This window comes from Sus scrofa, chromosome 7 (assembly GCF_000003025.6).
Source record: "Sus scrofa isolate TJ Tabasco breed Duroc chromosome 7, Sscrofa11.1, whole genome shotgun sequence".
In the NCBI taxonomy this organism is placed as follows: Eukaryota; Metazoa; Chordata; class Mammalia; order Artiodactyla; family Suidae; genus Sus; species Sus scrofa.
Window position 1 is genome coordinate 24,959,689 of NC_010449.5, and position 17,651 is coordinate 24,977,339.

The 17,651-nt window shown below is 44.2% G+C and overlaps 1 protein-coding gene and 1 pseudogene across 1 annotated transcript; both read right to left on the reverse strand.

The window, feature by feature from the left end:
• Positions 8,149-8,924, reverse strand: SLA-DQB2 (MHC class II, DQ beta-like 2 pseudogene; annotated as a pseudogene).
• SLA-DQB1 (SLA-DQ beta1 domain) lies at positions 9,346-17,550 on the reverse strand. The gene is given in 5 exon segments (NM_001113694.1): positions 9,346-9,716; positions 10,906-11,016; positions 11,509-11,790; positions 15,772-16,041; positions 17,391-17,550. Coding segments are annotated over 5 exon segments (786 nt in total). The 5' UTR covers positions 17,500-17,550; the 3' UTR covers positions 9,346-9,702.

A 17,651-nucleotide genomic window follows, 5' to 3' on the forward strand; every position in this document is an offset into this window, starting at 1 on the left:
GGAGTTCCCATCATAGCACAGCGGAAGCAATCCGACTAGGAACCATGAGGTTTTGGGTTCAATCCCTGGCCTCGCTCAGTGGGTTAAGGATCCGGCGTTGCAATGGGCTGTGGTGTAGGTCGCAGACGTGACTCAGATCTGGCATTGCTGTGGCTGTGTTGTAGGCTGACAGCAACAGCTCCGATTCGACTCCTAGCCTGGGAACCTCCGTATGCCGCAGGTGCAGCCCTAAAAAGACAAAAGAAAAAAAGAATTATCCAGGCAAGAAAAGAAATGAAAGTTAGTTAAGAAAACATTAGAATAAGACAATAAGGTAGGTATCTGAGAAGAACCAAATACTTTGTCTTTGCTAAGTGTTAGTAACAAAAGGATGGTATAAACCACAGGCATATTCAGGAGTTCCCATCGTGGCGCAGTGGTTAACGAATCCGACTAGGAACCATGAGGTTGCGGGTTCGGTCCCTGCCCTTGCTCAGTGGGTTAACGATCCGGCGTTGCTTTGAGCTATGGTGTAGGTCACAGATGCAGCTCGGATTCTGCGTTGCTGTGGCTCTGGTGTAGGCCGGCGGCTACAGCTCCAACTGGACTCCTAGCCTGGGAACTTCCATATGCCACGGGAGCGGCCCAAGAAAAGGCCAAAAAAAAAAGCCATATTCAGGGTCCCTGGGACACAGGTGTAGTTTGCCCCATGTCCTACCTGCATTCCTGCTAGATAACCGCATAGATTTCCCTGACATGCCATGTCAGGGACAGTAGAGTGAATATGGCTGCAGGATGTTTCCAGGCAGATAAGGCTAAGCCTGGCTCACTGAGTCCCTGTTCATCCCTATGTTCTCTGAGGTACAGCAGAAAACCTCAGTGTCCCCAGCTCCTGCCCCTCACCCCTTCTGGCTAAGGAAAGCACAAGCCTATGGGAAAGATCCCAGGAGAGATAACACAATTGAGATAATGTAGCAGTTGCTATGGGTGCCATATCCTACTCAAGACTCACTGCCTCCTAGCGGAAGGAAACCTTTGCAGAGAAAATGGATCAGCAGGTGGGATTCTTTGGCTCTCCTGAGTGTGTCCAATCGCCCTTGAAAGTAGAGTGTATGTGACTTGACTAGGAGTCCTTTTGCCCTTTTGCCCCAGTCTTTTCACTCCACAGTTACTGAGTTCATACCTTGCATCTCAGATGGTATTACGGAACAGCTATAAAATGTACAAGACTGTCCCTACCCATGCCATCTGCAACAGTGAGTTTTAAAATGTAATTGGGAAGTAAAGACACAATATGAGCACAATAGCTGGTACAGCATAGTTTGGTGCAAAGAAACCTAAATTCAAACCCAGGGCTCCGCACTTTATACCTAGTATTTTAAACTTTATAACACTGGGTAAAGTATCTGACATTTTTTAATCTTATTTTTCCCAGCCTTTTTTTGGGAACAATAACACAGATTTTGAATAATCTTGTTATGTAGGAAGTGCCTTACATACAATATATGGATTATATTACATGAAAAGAGTGAGTTATACTATATGAAAAGCACTTTTGTTTTTCTGAACCCTTTATTTTATATATGTATAATTTTTATTTTTTTCATTATAGCTGGTTCACGGTGCTCTGCCAATTTTCTACTGTACAGCATGGTGACCCAGTTATACATATATGTATACATTCTTTTTTCTCACATTATCGTGCTCCATCATAAGTGACCAGACATAGTTTCCAGTGCTACACAGCAGGATCTCATTGCTTATCCATTCCAAAGGCAATAGTCTGCATCTATTAACCCCAAATTCCCAGGCCACCCCACTCCCTCCTCCCCCTTGGCAACCAGGAGTCTGTTCTCCAAGTCCTTGATTTTCTTTTCTGTAAGGAAAGGTCATTTGTGCCGCTGAACACTTTATTGACTTAGGTGATTCAAACGTGATGCTATAGATAAATTTCTTTTCATATGTTATTGGGGGATTTTTCTCCCTCTCCAGATTGAAGGAGGCTGAGATTGGGGAAGGCTGAGAAAATACAAGGGGTTTAGTGGTCAGTGACGTATCATTGGTGAAGGGGTTGCTAAAAGAACTTTTAGAGGAGTTCCCGTCATGGCTCAGTGGTTAACAAATCCGACTAGGAACCAAGAGGTTGTGGGTTCGATCCCTGACCTCGCTCAGTGGGTTAAGGATCCAGCGTTGCGTGTGTAGGTTGCAGACGCAGCTCGGATCCCACGTTGCTGTGGCTCTGATGTAGGTCGGTGGCTACAGCTCCAATTGGACTCCTAGCCTGGGAACCTCCATTTGCCGCAGGAGCGGCCCAAGAAATGGCAAAAAGACATAAATAAATAAATGAAAAGAACTCTTAGAGAAAGTTATAATATTTGACTTTGGGCTTTACTCTCTAATTAAAGATATGTCCCCTCCTTATGGCCTACAAACTTTTAGCCAATCTAGGTTACATACAAGAGATTTTTATCCATACTTACTTTGAGGAGAAGCTGGGGAAGATTAAAAGCAACCTGTAGGTGGAAGCAAGAGAATAATTTAAAATACATACTAGGGGAGTTCCCTAGTTCGTGGCTCAGCGGTTAACAAACCTGACTAGGATCCATGAGGATGCACGTTTGATCCCTGGCCTCACTCAGTCAGTTAAGGATCCAGTGTTGCTGTGAGCTGCGGTGTAGGTTGCAGACTCGGCTCAGAATCCACAACGCTGTGGCTGTGGTGTAGGCCAGCAGCTGTAGCTCCAATTGGACCCCTAGCCTGGGAACCTCCATATGCTGTGAGTGCAGCCCTAAAAAGCAAAAAAATAAAATAAAATAAAATACAGACTAGGAATCAGTAGATGCAGGGACTTTCTACCAGAAGTGATCATGAAAATGTAGGTGATAGAGCATAGGGGATTTTTAGGGCAGTAAAAATGACACAATAATGATACTATAATAGTTGATACACGTTGTATTCATTTTCCTAAAGGTGTATAATGTACAACATCAAGAGTAAATCCTAATGTAAACTATGGATTCTGAGTGACAACAACATGTCAGTGTAGGTTGTTGTACCGACTACTGTTCCACATTATTTGGTAGGGATGTTGACAATAGAGAAGTTATGCATGGGGGGTGAGAGGCAAGGGATATGTGGGAAATCTCTGTACCTTCCATTTAATTTTGTTATAAACCTAAAACTGCTCTAAAATAAGTGTATTTAAAACCAAAAAAATAAAATATTAGTAATTATGATCCCAAATGTATAAATGTATAAAATAAAAATTTTAAGTATGGGAAAAAATGTAAGTAACCTAAAAATACACAAATGTGCTGATAATTTTTTGGCAATAGAATTTCAGAAAAATATTATATAAATTTCAATGACTCATGAGGTAAGAACCCAGAATTTCGCAGGTAGTCATGTGTATATGTGTATTTATGTATGTATGTTAAGGTTATATAGGGTTATATTGAATAGAATTATGACCTAGAAATATACAAATGTGGCCCTACTCAGATTCCTTCCCCATGAAGTACTAAGGAAAGCAAATTTCATAGTAGTTCCGTTTTATTAAAGGGATTCATTCATAAGGTCTTCATATAAATTTGAAATAGCATAATTAAAATTAATTCTAGGAGTTCCATGGTGCAACAGGATCAGCTATGTCTCTAGAATGCTGGGACACCAGATCAATCCTCAGCCAAGCACAGTGGGCTAAAGGATTCAGCATTAGTGCAGCTCTGACATAGGCTGAAACTGTGGCTGGGATCTGATCCCTGGCCCAAGAACTCCATATGCAGTGGGGTAGCCAAAAAAGAAAAAAAAGTTAAGTCTAAAAAATAACAGCAAATATTTTTAACAAGCCAAAAGTTAAAAGTGGCACCACTACATGACAATCTATAAACAAAGTTAGTAATCAGTCCTCGTGATTTAAAATGATATGATTCCTGAGCAATTATTTGAATTATTTTAATTATTTCAGATTGCATGTATAAAGTATGATTTTATAAATATTTAATACTGTAATTTTTTTGGCCACACCCACAGCATATAGAAGTTTCTGGGCCAGGGATCAAATCCAAGCTGCAGCTGTGATCTACACTGCAGCCATGGCAACATCGGATCCTTAACTCACATTGCTGGGCAGGGCACCAAATCTGTGACTCAGCAGCAAGCCACCAGAGAGAAAATGCTGGATCCTTGACCTGCTGTGCCACAGCAGGAACTCCACTATGTTAAATCTACACAATTAAAAATCACATAAAATATCTCAGGTTTGCACTTACAAACCACAGGCAAACTAAGATTTTGAAGGATTTAATATTACAAATCAAGCACTTCACACACAGCCTGTCATGTAGTAAGCAGTAAACAGATGTTAACAATTGGCAGTATTGCTATTTTCTGGAACCCAAACCACAAATCTTATAGTAAATTACATCATAGGGATATAGCCATCAATGTCCAGCATGTGGAAAGTTCTACTGGACAAACAACTTCTTCAGCAAATAATTTGAAAAGAAAAACAGAACAGAGAAACTATACATTTAAAAATATATATCAACCAAATGCCAGGCTTTATTTGGATTCATATTCAAATAAAACAACAGTTAAAAAATTTTGTGAGACAATCAGAAAATTGAACACTGAACATGTTAAAGAATTATCTAATTTTTGGTGTGGTAATGACATTATTATTGCTATATTTATAAAAAGTCGTTGTATTTATATTTAATAATAAAATACTTATGAGTGAAATATTCTAAGATTATCTTCCAAGTAATCCACTGCACATGTAAGATTAAGTAGATAGATTTTTTTATTTTACAAAATTGCCCATGAACTGATAATTGTTGAAGCTGGACTGTTGATATAGGGTACTATTCTCCCTACTACTGTATACAGAGGAAATTTTCCATAATACAAAGATTTTTTAAAAGTATTCTGGGGAAAACAAAAAAAAAGTAGGCAGAGAAACATTCCGTTTGAAGTTATGTTGGTTTTTAAAGTTTTCGTCACACTTAGGAAACTTTGAGTATACAAACGCTAGTCCCAACTACAGAAAACTCTCAGACATGTAAACCTAAAATATATGTATATTGGAGTTCCCGCTGTGGCTCAGCAGAAATGAATCTAACTAGTATCCATGAGGATGCAGGTTCAATCCCTGGCCTCATTTAGTGGGTTAAAGATCTGGCATTGCCATGAGCTGTGGTGTAGTTCGCAGACGCAGCTCAGATCCTGCATTGCTGTGGCTGTGGTGTAGACTGGCCGCTGCAGCTCTGATTCAACCCCTAGCCTGGGAACCTCCATATGCTGCATGTGCAGCCCTAAAAAGACAAAAAATAAAATAAAGTAAAATAAAATAATATAAAAGTATGCAACAAAGAATAATAGCAAAGGAAAAGTAAAGTGATGCTCCCTTCATTATTGGCTGGATTAATCCCCAAACTTTGTTAATATGATCATTAATTTGATCAATAATGCAAAAATGGTCATTGAGTACCAGTGCTGTGATACACAACATATTATGTTCTCACTATATTAAAATAACATGAAAATAGATACATTCATTGTCTTCAAAGAATCTACACTCCAGTGGAAGGAAGTATGTACTTATGAAATAATTCCACAAAGGTATAATCACAAACTCTGAAGAATTTATAATGGAAAGTAACAAGGTATTATACAGACACGAGGTATGATTTGGTAGAGTTTAGAAGAGACTTGAAAAACTGTACCTTGAGATAAAATAAGATGATGTACAGTATGTGAAGAAAACGATTAAGGGCAGAACAAATGTTTGAGAAAGTCTTGCAATATGAAAGAGAAGAGAATAAAATGAAAACTATCACAGATTTAGTAGAGAAAGTTCGTGTAGGGGAAAACAAACTTGTTTAAACAAACTTTAAAGTTTTTCTAATTAGAATTATTAGAAGGAAAAAGATTGCATTTATAGAAGTAATAATCGGGGCTAAAAGTGGAAAATTCAAGAAAATCTCCTTGAAATTAAAAAAAAAAAAATACAAAGAAATGTAATTCATGGTAAAGATAAGACAGAAAATTAAGGGGGACTATTTTACCAAAGCAAGTAATAAGGGGAAATTTTCCAGCTGTAAAGGAACTAATTCTTTTTTTTTTCTTTTCTTTTTTTTTTTTTTTTTTTTTTTTTTTCCTTTTTCAGGACAGCTCCTGCGGCATATGGAAGTTCCCAGGCTAGGGGGAAAATCTGAGACATAGCTGCTGGCCATTCCACAGCCATACCAGATCAGAGCCTCCTACACCGCAGCTGACTGCAACGCTGGATCCTTAATCCACAGAGCAAGGCCAGGGATCAAACCCGCATCCTCATGGGTACTAGTTGGGTTCATATCCTGCTGAGACACAGTGGGAACTCCTGGAACTAATTCTTTACATGGAAGAGGACTGTCAATTATTTAGCAAAATGAATGAAAAAAGACTCACTCCTAAATGTGTCATTTTAAAAATTTCAGGGAGTTCCCATTGTGGCTCAGCGGCAATGAATCTGACTAGCATCCATGAGGATGCAGGTTCAATCCCTGGCCTCGCCCAGTGGGTTAAGGATCCGGTGTTGCCGTGAGCTGTGGTGTAGGTCACAGATGTGGCTCAGATCCCACATTGCTGTGTCTGTGGCTATGGCACAGGCTGACAGCTACAGCTTAGCTCCAATTCAACCTCCAGTCTGGGAACTTTACATTTCTTATGTGACAAAGAGACCAGTCCAAAAAGTGCCTTATTACCATACAGCACTTTCATCTTACTTGCCCCAAAAACTAGTAAGCTAGATCCCATTTTCTCCCATTTCCTATAACCAGTGAAGGAAGAAGGGGGTATTATTTGTTTTGTTTTACTATTGATATTTCAGTAACGATGGAAGAGCTTGTGTAACCAAGAGGGGCTGCTTACTACCCACTGTCTATGTAATAGTCACAAAGGTGTGCTCAGCCTAACCCCCAAAGAGTTCTGAAGCTGCAAGAGCCCTTCAGAGTTCACTCAAGTTAGGGTGGGATCACAAACTTTACACCTCTGCAATGAGCGGTCACTGCAGCTGAATTCCCTTGGGAAGTGGAGTAAAACTGGGTGAGACAGCTCCCCTCACCCAAGATAATGCCAAAGGAGGGCAAACAGCTGAGGGCTCTCAGCAGGCAACATCAGCAGCTGAGGGAATAAACCCTTCATTCCTAAAGGGAGAAATCGAGGTGGATCAAGAAACACCATTCTAGTCACTGGGAATACATATATTTTCAGGTGGAAGAAAACAAACAAATATTTTTAAAAAGTCATCTTCTCTTAACTTCCATTAATTCCACTGATTCATCTTCCAACTTATGACCTCTGTTCCTTCAGCTAAACAATTCCATTGTAGTCGGGAAGGGCAAGGTTATGTTGCAGCAATATTTTAACCTGCATTAAAATTTAATCCGAGTGGCTTAGCTCACTGACAGGGATTCAATTCCACAGTCATTCAAGGGATCTAGGTTATGACTCAGGGTTACAACACTTCATACACCATCATCTCAGCAATGGCCTCCAGGCTTGCAGCAGCAGGGAAAGACAAAGCAGACAGAGCTTAAACTCACTTTTAAATTCCATCGGCTGGTACCAGTCACAGCTCCAACCTAACCTGGAGGGGAAGCTGGGAGATACTGGGTGACATGATTGAAGGTGAGACCAAATGTTCATGACAAGTGGGCTGTTCTCAGATACACCCATGTATTTTTCTCCAAGGTATATGGCTACTAAAACTTTGGGATTTTTTGTTAGCAAACTTGTTTATATGTATTTTTAATTAAATAATCAATAAAGGATTATATTACCCAATGAAATCTGGGTACAAAAAAAAAGTTGTTCCTATGAAACTGTCACTGGAAGGAAAGAAAAAAGACTCTTTCTCATTAAGAAGGAAGCTTCCAGCATGGAGCCAGTGTAACAACATTGAACTGTAAGAATGTCATTAGAATACCCTTGAACTTTCATCCCTATATTAGGTCTTAAGTCAACTAGAAAAGTCAGATCTCAATGTCTGCCTGAACTCGAGTCTGGCTCCATCTCCAGTCCTGCCTCTTGTCTTTGCAGGGTCAAAAGCAAAGATCTACCTACAGAGACCTGAGGGCTCCCTGGACACCCAGCACAAGTCCTCTTGATTTCTCCACGATGTCACTCTCTCTTTACTCCTATTGTGAATGGCAATGTCCACCCTAAGGAAGATGACAGAGTCAGCACAAAACCTCTGACCCCACTTGGCATCTTGCTCTGAGCAGACACAGACTATGACCTTGAGAAGCAGAATCTGGAGACTCCCACACTCCACAGTGTCCCTGGCTGATGACCTGCAGTACACCCTGGGATACAAGCTCTTTCTCCAAAAGAAAGCCTAGTTCTCCAATCTAACCTCATCCAGGAGAGTGAAGGACCTGCCATTGGCTCCTCAGGTCCAGTGTGTAGATGAGGGATCAGGGAAGAGAGGATGCCTGCTCCTAGAGGCACAGCAGTTTCATAACCTCAGAGAAAAGCTCTAAGCCACTCGTGTTAGTGACAAATCCAAGAGTGTGAGATGAAGACCACTTTCAGTAGAATGACTCTTCTAATGCCTGGGAAGACAGTGTCATCACAAATCGACAGGTCATTATGTTCACAGACAAGAGAATTCCAGCTCAGCAGCGCCATCAGGTGACTGTGCAGGAGGCAATGGCTGGGATGGGTGTGAGTCAGCCCCGGAGCCAATGAGGGACCCTAGAGCCAAAGGGAACTCTGCCATTTGTCTTGTGGGGTTCAGAAGAACAAACTGCCCCTTATCCACTCCACACTCAGGTGGCACTGGAGGCTGGGATGCTCCATGTGACAGATGAAGACATCTCCATGCTGGAAAGTCATTTCCAGCAGCACAAAGATCTGGGAAATCCAGTCCCTGTTCCTTATAAGGGGGGTGGCCCAATGCCAACCGTCTGCATCCCACGTACAGGATGATGTTTCTGAGAGGTGTGCATGTTACCCAGACTGGGCCGGTCAGCATCTTCCCTAAAATGATTAAAACTGTAGTATACGCTCTGGAAATATACAACAGAGACAAATTAATACAGACACACACACAGATAAGCTGTGAGGTGATGAGAAAGAAAGATATAGAAAATAGAGATGAAAAGAGAAACACAGCAAGATAAAGAGATGGCGATAAAGAGTGATAAAGACGCAAATAGAGAAAAATTGATTTTCTTTCTCCTCTGTTGACCTTTACGCAGCACACCATGATGCTTCTAATCTTCTTCAGAAACAATCCCTCTTTCTGGTCCCCAGAATATGTTTCTTCATTCTGCCACTGTTTCTTACCTCTGCCCATTTAAGGAGGGTCGGTGCACAGATAACTCATAATCATGTTTAATTATGATTTTAAAAAAAGCACTCTATAGCCAGTTAAATGGTTTCAATGTGCTTCTCTTGCACAGTCTGTTGAGGGGAAATAGGAACAGGAAAATCCCTTGTGGTCTGAGTAGACACAGCTGGCTGCACTCAGGCAGAGGCGCTGGGGTCAGTTCAGGAAGAAGCTTCACAGCCAGAGCCTTGAGGTGGGGATCACAGGAAGCGCCCTGGTGACTGCATCAGAGTCACTGTAGGATCTGACCTCAGAGAGGACAAGCTGGCAGGGGGGATGGGAATTCCAGGCAAGAACAGACAGGCATTTAAGAAGAGCAAAAACCAACCCCAAAGTATCTTCAGGATTCAGCGCACGAGCCCTGTAGAAGAGAGAGAGTGGTCAGCACACAGCTCCCTGAGGGGCACGCCCTCTCCTCTGGGGTCCCTGAGCATCAGACAGAGAGAGCTGAGGTCCGGGACATGCCATCATCGCCGCCTCTAACATCTGTGTAAAGGTGAATCAGCTAACGAGGACACAGCACTGCAGCCTGATGTACATGTGTGAGAGGCAGGGAGCAGCTATTATCCTTCTGGATGATATGATGACTTCAAACCTTTCTTAAAAATTTTATTTATTTTATTGTATTTTTTGCTTTTGAGGGCCACATCCATGGCATATGGAAGTCCCCAGGCTAGGGGTCAAATCGAAGCAGCAGCTGCCGGCCTACACCACAGCCACAGCAACGCTGGATTCTTAACCCACTGAGAAAGGCCAGGGATCGAACCTGCATCCTCATGGATAATCAGATTCATTTCTGCTGCGCCCCAACAGGAACTCCTCAATCCTTTTAGTAAATTTAATAACCCACTTTCTTTCCACCACTCATAGCCTCTTGCAATCACTTATAAATGCCCATAGGCAGTAGCTACTAACATGAGGCATCGTCCTGGTGTCTAATACCCAAGCCATAGCTCTGGCTCCAAGTTTCAGAGAAAGGTGCCACCAAAGTTATGTCCTGGTTCTAGGGAACAACCTCAGGAGCTTCCTATAGAAACTGAGCAAACTTCTCCCCTAACTCTGGATCCCACAGCAGTAAATAGGCTGTGAACGAGACCACTGTGCCCAGGTACACTCACCTCACCCCTTCCCCCCGCCTTTCCCTGTCCCCACAACCCCTGGTGAATCAGAGCAGAAACATTACCTGCCCAGGAGGTCCCACAAAATGTCTCATGGCACAGTGTATCACTCACCCCAAAGGGAAATGAGATAAGCAACTTAACTGGAAATATATTCCCTCCCTACCCACAAGGCCTTAAGTGACCTAAAATAAAATCCTCCCAAATGAAAAAAAGCCCTAGAATAAATTCCACCTGTCACCTCTGCGGTGGGGCTACCTTTCAATCAGTGAAATCAGACTCCAGTGTCACCCTAGATTGTTTTGTTTCTTCTCACCACCAGCCCAGTCTCCTTCCTTTCACGGTCAGGAGGAAAGAGCTCATCTAGAGACAAGGCTCCCTGCAGACGGTCCCAACCACAGCCCGTCTCCCCATTTCCCCAGAGCTCCTTACCCTTCTGACTCCTGTGACGGATGAAAAGGCCCAGCCCGAGGAAGATCAGCCCCAGCACGAAGCCCCCGACACCGCTCAGCATCTTGCTCTGGGCAGATTCAGACTGTGCCCCTGCGGAGCAGAGCCCAAGTGTCAGAGGTTGTCACCACACCCCACAGTGCCCCTTTAGGAGGCCTGAAGTCCAGTCTGAGGTAGAGGGGGTAGAGGTGCCAGGGGAACCCCATTATCCATTCTGACACCCCCTAGGAGAGGGACCAGCCAATAGCTCCCTGGACAGAGTGGGAGGGTAAGTGGGAAGGAAAGTGGATCCCTGCTCCTTTCATAATCTGAGACCTTAAGGCCCCAGTCACTAGTCAATCCTGCAGAGCTACTAGGGCTGGGCTCTGGGGTCATGGTATGTAGTGATCGCTCTGTATCTGGAAAGACAAGGAGATGAAGATTCTCCTGATGCCCTTGCTATGAGGCAAGAGCACTCATGTGCCCAGTGATGTCCAGCTCAGTAGTGATGTCGGGGACAAAGAATGAGATGGGATGGGCCCGGGAAGCTCTGCCTGCCCTCTGTTCTGCGGGGCCCACAGGGAAAGAAAACCAACTGCCCCTTACGCCACTCCACCAAGATGGGGTTCTGGAGGCTGGAGTGCTCCACGCGGCAGGTGTAGACATCTCCTCGCTGGAGATTCATCTCTAGCATCACGAGCACCTGGTAGGTCCAGTCTCCGTTCCTAATAAGAGGAGTGGACACAACGCCAGCTGTCTCCTCCTGGCCATTCCGGAACCACTGGACTTTCACCTGGCTTGGATAGAAATCTGTCACCGCACAGACCAGCAGGTTGTGGTGGTTTAGAGCCTCTGCCTTGGATGGGGAGATAGTCACTGTAGGTTGCACTGAGGGGAGTAACAGACAGGAAAAAACACAGTGAGATGTGCGAACACACAGCAAGTCTCCCCCCGGGGAAGAGCCCTCTCTTTGTATCCAGGTGGAAAGATCCCTGGACTCCAAGTCTTGGATTAGGATCCACACTTGGCCACTTAATTAGTTCGAATAAAAACTCTAGTCAGTTTATTTTTCACCCTCTCAAGAGATTACTGTAATCATTCTATGGAAACTATTCTGTTGATACTAATTGATAGGATAAAGCACTTTAAAATTATACTTTGCTATATTGTACAGGCCATGTTGGTAAGTCTTTAAAAAATAAAAAAACCCAGGCTTGTTTTCACCCACAGCGATTGAAGGTGACCTTCAGGGTCAGCTCTAATGACTCATGCTAGGACAGTGGCACCATTTCCCGTTAGTCAGTGCTCCAAACAGTAGAGAAAATCCAGCTATTCTGACTCCTAAGTGTTGGCCATGAGATGATTAAGACTAGTCATGGACCCAGGAATAGCAACATGGACTGAGAATTACGAAAATATAGGCATTTCTGGAGTTCCCGTCGTGGCGCGGTGGTTAACAAATCCGACTAGGAACCATGAGGTTGTGGGTTCGATCCCTGTCCTTGCTCAGTGGGTTAATGATCCAGCGTTTCCGTGAGCTGTGGTGTAGGTTGCAGATGCGGCTCGGATCTTGCATTGCTGTGGCTCTGGTGTAGGCCGGTGGCTATGGTTCCAATTCGACCCCTAGCCTGGGAATCTCCATATGCCACGGGAGCGGCCCCAGAAAAAGGCAAAAAGACAAAAAAAAAAAAAATATATATATATATATATACACATATATAGGCATATCTATGTCCAGCAAAGTAGGACCACAGTGACCATCACATCCTTCCTACAAAGTAATGTATCTCAAACAGGCTGTATCTACAATCCTGGACCCTGTAATGTGGAATTTAAGAGCAAGAGCACTTCTTCCATGTTGCCAGTCAACAAAGCATCTCTCTCAGCTTTTAGCCTAATCTGGGCTCAGAATGTCATTCTGTGGTGAGCTCCCTGAAAAACAATTATGTTATTAAATACAGAAACTTCCATTGCCACATCATAAACGCCACCTAAATTTTATTCATTTTTTGATTCGCTTATTCATCTATTCAACAAATATAAATTGACAGGCACTGGGAATCCAAAGATAAACACAGACCATGGCCCGTGCCTTTACAGAACTTGCAATCTAGTAACAGAGAACAAACCAAAAAAAAAAAGTCATTTCAAAAGTTTTTAATTTTTGAAGTAAAAGAAAGTGAATCTTCCAAACACGTAAATCTGATAAAACATCATGCTTACCCCCACACACCTCAATGCCCTTATCTTCCCAGATTGCTACTCAGGACCAAATACCGCTCACCTCCCAATCTATTTTACACATCTCATCTTTTAATCTTTTATCTCTTTAGCCACTTTACTGCATCTCCCTCATACCCTTAGTGTGAAACCATAGTAAATATTTAATGTATGTTTTATTCATTTGATAAAACATATTCTTGGAGTTCCCGTCGTGACCCAGAGGAAACGAATCCAACTAGGAACTATGAGATTGCGGGTTTGATCCCTGGCCTCGATGAGTGGGTTAAGGATCCGGTGTTGCCGTGAGCTATGGTGTAGATCGCAGATGCAGCTCGGATCCTGTGGTGCTGTGGCTCTGGTGTGGGCCCAGCGGCTACAGCTCCAATTAGACCCCTAGCCTGGGAACCTCCATATATCTCAGGTGCGGCCCTAAAAAGCAAAAATATATATATATATATATATCGCCTTTCATTTTCTTTTTTCCTCTAATTTTCTGTTAACATTCAAATGAGTTTAACTATTGGCTGCCTACCCTACTCCATCCCCTAGATGTTAGGAATAACTGCCTTGTTCTGAAATCAAACATTATCACATATGTTCTCCATAGAAAATATTCTGAGATTCTTGCAGAAGTTGGCCTGAGTTGATGAGAATGTTATGTAAACTGAAAACTGGGACTCGCTGAGGTCAACAGGCAGTCTCAGCACCCCAATTACACGGCACTCATGAGCCATCATCTGGAAGGAATCATGTTTTCAGTAGGGACTTTAACTCCTAATCAGGAATCTGACTGAAATCACAGTCAGCTAGGTGGACTTACAAAATCTGTTCATCTTAAATAGATTGGGAATAAAAAAACAAAGGGCACAAATTGAAAACTGCTAGAATAATTTTTACAAAAAAGATTGAAATAGCAAAAATGTAAGTACTTGGTGACACTAGGATGAAGAAGGAGGAGTTCCTGTTGTAGTTCCAACCCCAGCATTGTCTCTGAGGATGCAGGTTCAATCCCTGCCTTGCTCAGTAGGTTAAGGATCCAGCATTGCCACAAGCTGCAAGAAAGTTCTCAGATACAGCTTGGACCAGGCACTGGGGTGGCTGTGACATAGGCCTCAGCTGTGGCTACAATTCCACCCCTGGCCCGGGAACTTCCATATACCACAGGTGCGGCCATAAAAAGGAAAAGAAAAAGAGGGCAAGAGAACGTAAAGTAAGCTAAAAGTTATGCGAAAATGTATAAACCACCATGGCATCAGACTAGGGATTAATGTGTGAGTTTTCACTCCCTCGAATGTATCATTTCATCCCACCAACTTTGAAATAGGCAGGAACAGATTCGTTTGCTTCTTCTGGTCATGGTTGTCTTTAACAAGGTCTTGCCTCCACTAGACTCTATACACATGTAGTAAAGAACATGATGACTGCTGTGGATTCGGGGGAGGCTTCAAGAAAGTGAATAATTGTGTGTAACTATTTAAACTGTTTCTTTCATACCAATTTTAGCTAATCCCTCAGGTAGTTGTGAAATGAAGTGGCATAATATAGATGGTGTTTGGTAAGTTTATTGTCTAGAAAAAGGTCCTAGTTAAAGTATAATTTAACTATTACTATAACTTATAATTAACTCTCAAAATGCATACCCCTGAACTAGAAGGTGATGCTGGGGAAGGGTGTAGGGACAAGGAGGATAGGCAGGTTCTAGGTCAAAAGAAACCGGTTTATATTATGGCATCTATATTATGCCACTTCATTTCACACCTACCTTAGTGACTAGCCATCACCCCTTTATACATGCCAAAATTGGTATGAAATAAATAATTTTCTTCCAGTAATTTACTGATGTCCATTAATTTACCCCAAAATTTCAGCTCTTTCTATTCTGCTATTTGTTGAGCTTTTCTAAGAAATTTAAACTCTGCCTTACAACACCATTCAAGTGTCATTTTCATTTTTAGCAAACACTTTTTTCTCAGACTTTGCATTCACAAATTCTAAATTATTAAGACCCAAGTCAATAAGAGTTTGCTCTAAAGCATGAAGCAAAATAGCAAAGTCAGTTTTTAAGACTGTGATTACCCTGTGTTCTCTCTTGAGCCAATGTGGTTGGGCAAACAAATACATTTATTCATTAATTTAACAAGAGTTTATGGAGTTCATACTAGCTGCCCATGTGCCATACAGGGATAATTAAGGCAGTCCCTGGGCTGAAAGAGGTCCAAGACTAATGATATAGTGACATCCATTTAAGAAATCAGAATGAAGATGAATAATAATTTGAGACCAGGAAGTGTAAATATATTCTTTCATGACTGCGTTCTATCACAGGCACAGGCGCAGAGCAGCCCTGACTCCACCCGGCTGGGCTGTCGGCCTTCAGGAGGCAGAGGTTGAAGGCGCGGGCCGAGGACGCGCAGAATTCGTGGAAAGAAGCTCACAGGACTGGCCCACGAGAGATGGGGCACAGGGGCAGGCCCGGTTGTCTCTGCAGGGAATGTTCCCGGGGGGCCTGCTAAAGTCTTTCGCCTGCTGTGCGCTCCTCGGGGCGCCGGGCCTTGCCGTCCCCTGCCCGAGCCTGGGGACCCGCCCCGGAGGCGCCGCCCCCCTCTCTCCGCGCGGAGTCTCCGCGGGCGGCGGGCAAGCACTCACCTCGCCGCTGCAGGGTCGTGCCTTCCTCTATCTGGTAGTTGTGTTTGCACACCGTGTCCACCTCGGCCCGCTTCTGCTCCAGGACGTCCTTCTGGCCGTTCCAGTAGTCGGCGGTCGGCCGCCCCAGCGGGGTCACCGCCCGGAACTCCCCCACGTCGCTGTCGAAGCGCACGTGCTCCTCCTGGTTGTAGACCCACCTGGCCACGCCCCGCACCCGCTGCGTTCCGTTGAAGAAGTAGCACTCGAACTTAAACTGGTACACGAAATCCTCTGCGGGGAGATCCGCGTCAGTCAGGCCTCCGCCCGCCAGCCCGACGCCGCCACCGCTCGGCCAGGCGGGGAGACGTCCGCCGCCGCCAGCTGGGCCCATCCACCTGAAACCCGCCGCCCAAGCCGGGTGCCCGGCCGTGCCCGGCCCTGCGCCTCGCGCTCCAGCCCCGGATCCTCCAGGCGGCTCCTCTCTGAGGGCTTCCAGAATGGCCCTCGTGTGAGGAGGCCTGTCCCTGAGGCAGGAGGGTTCCCGGTCGAGGAAGGAGGGTTGATGCTACGGCGTCTGTGTACTTGAGTTCTCACGTGAAATCTCATTTCCCCTCAAACTCCTGGGACCCTCACAGACAAGTCCCCACATGAGCACTAGCGTCCCAGGGAATCACAAAAGAGGCGTAGAATTAAGCCGGTCCTCGTCTTGATACCCATATTCGCTGGGTCCCTAGCAAAGTGACTCTCTTCCCCGTGCCCAGGTTTTCTCTGAGTTTCTGCCACCCCCACCCAAGGGCCCAGTCCTAAAATGAACAGTTTATTCATGGAAAGAACACAGACTTTCAAAGTAGGTGAACTGGATTCCAGTTAAACCAAGACCGTTACCAGCTTGAACGCTTTGCTCAGAGTATCCATATCATGACTATAATTGTGTAAAAGGAAAGTCATTGTACCTCCACATACGGGTGCTGGGAAAATTGAGAGAGAATTTATCATTTATATAAAGATAATCCTGTGTCTGAAATGAATGGTTTCTCAATACATTTCCCGTCTTCGGTTCTCCTTTCTCCTAAAGTCAGTCCATCTTCAACTCAAGTCTCTATTTGACCATAAATCAGTGAAACTGGAGGTTCAGACTCTGTCAGGCGTCACAGAGTGAGCTTCACTCAGGTACCAAGAGTTTGCTTCTGTAAACCCTCCACTCAGAGTCAGGAATGTGAGTCCTTTTCCTCAAATTCTGAGACTACAGAGACCACTGCTGCCCTACACTTCCCCAACCCAGAACCCCACAGTATTAAGCCCCGACAAGATCTTGGGGAACCCTGAAATGACAAATCCTGCTGTGTCTTCTTTGAAGAAATTTGCGTCTTAAAAAACAAAAACAAACACAAACTCGCCTACTCTGTCACCGCACTCGAAGTAGACACACGCTTTGTCTCATCCTCCCCCCTCTCCCCCCGAAACATCCCCAGGCTTAAGCCTTAAGCCTGTCCTCCCCTTGTCCTTTGAAGGTGGAAATGAGAATGCAACATAGGTCACATTTCCAAGAGAGAAAATGTGTGATAAAGACAATATTCGACATCACGCCCCAACCCAAGGGCCCCTCAGAGCTTGGTCCCCTGAATGGTGGCTGCACTTACGTGGAGAGTCTCTGCCCTCAGCCACTGGAGCACCCAGCACCACCAGCATCACCGTCAAGGCCGCTGTCCAAAGGCCTCTGGGGAGCCGCAGAGCCACCATCCCAGACATAATTGAGGACAAACGAAGAAGTAATGGTAGTCAACACAGCTCCCACTCAGTGGTTCTCGTATCCCCCCTTCAGAGAATAAAAACCTGTGGAAGTGCCCATGTAGGGCAGGATTGGAGAGTCCCTAGGAAAGGTACCAATCAGCACTGAGGAA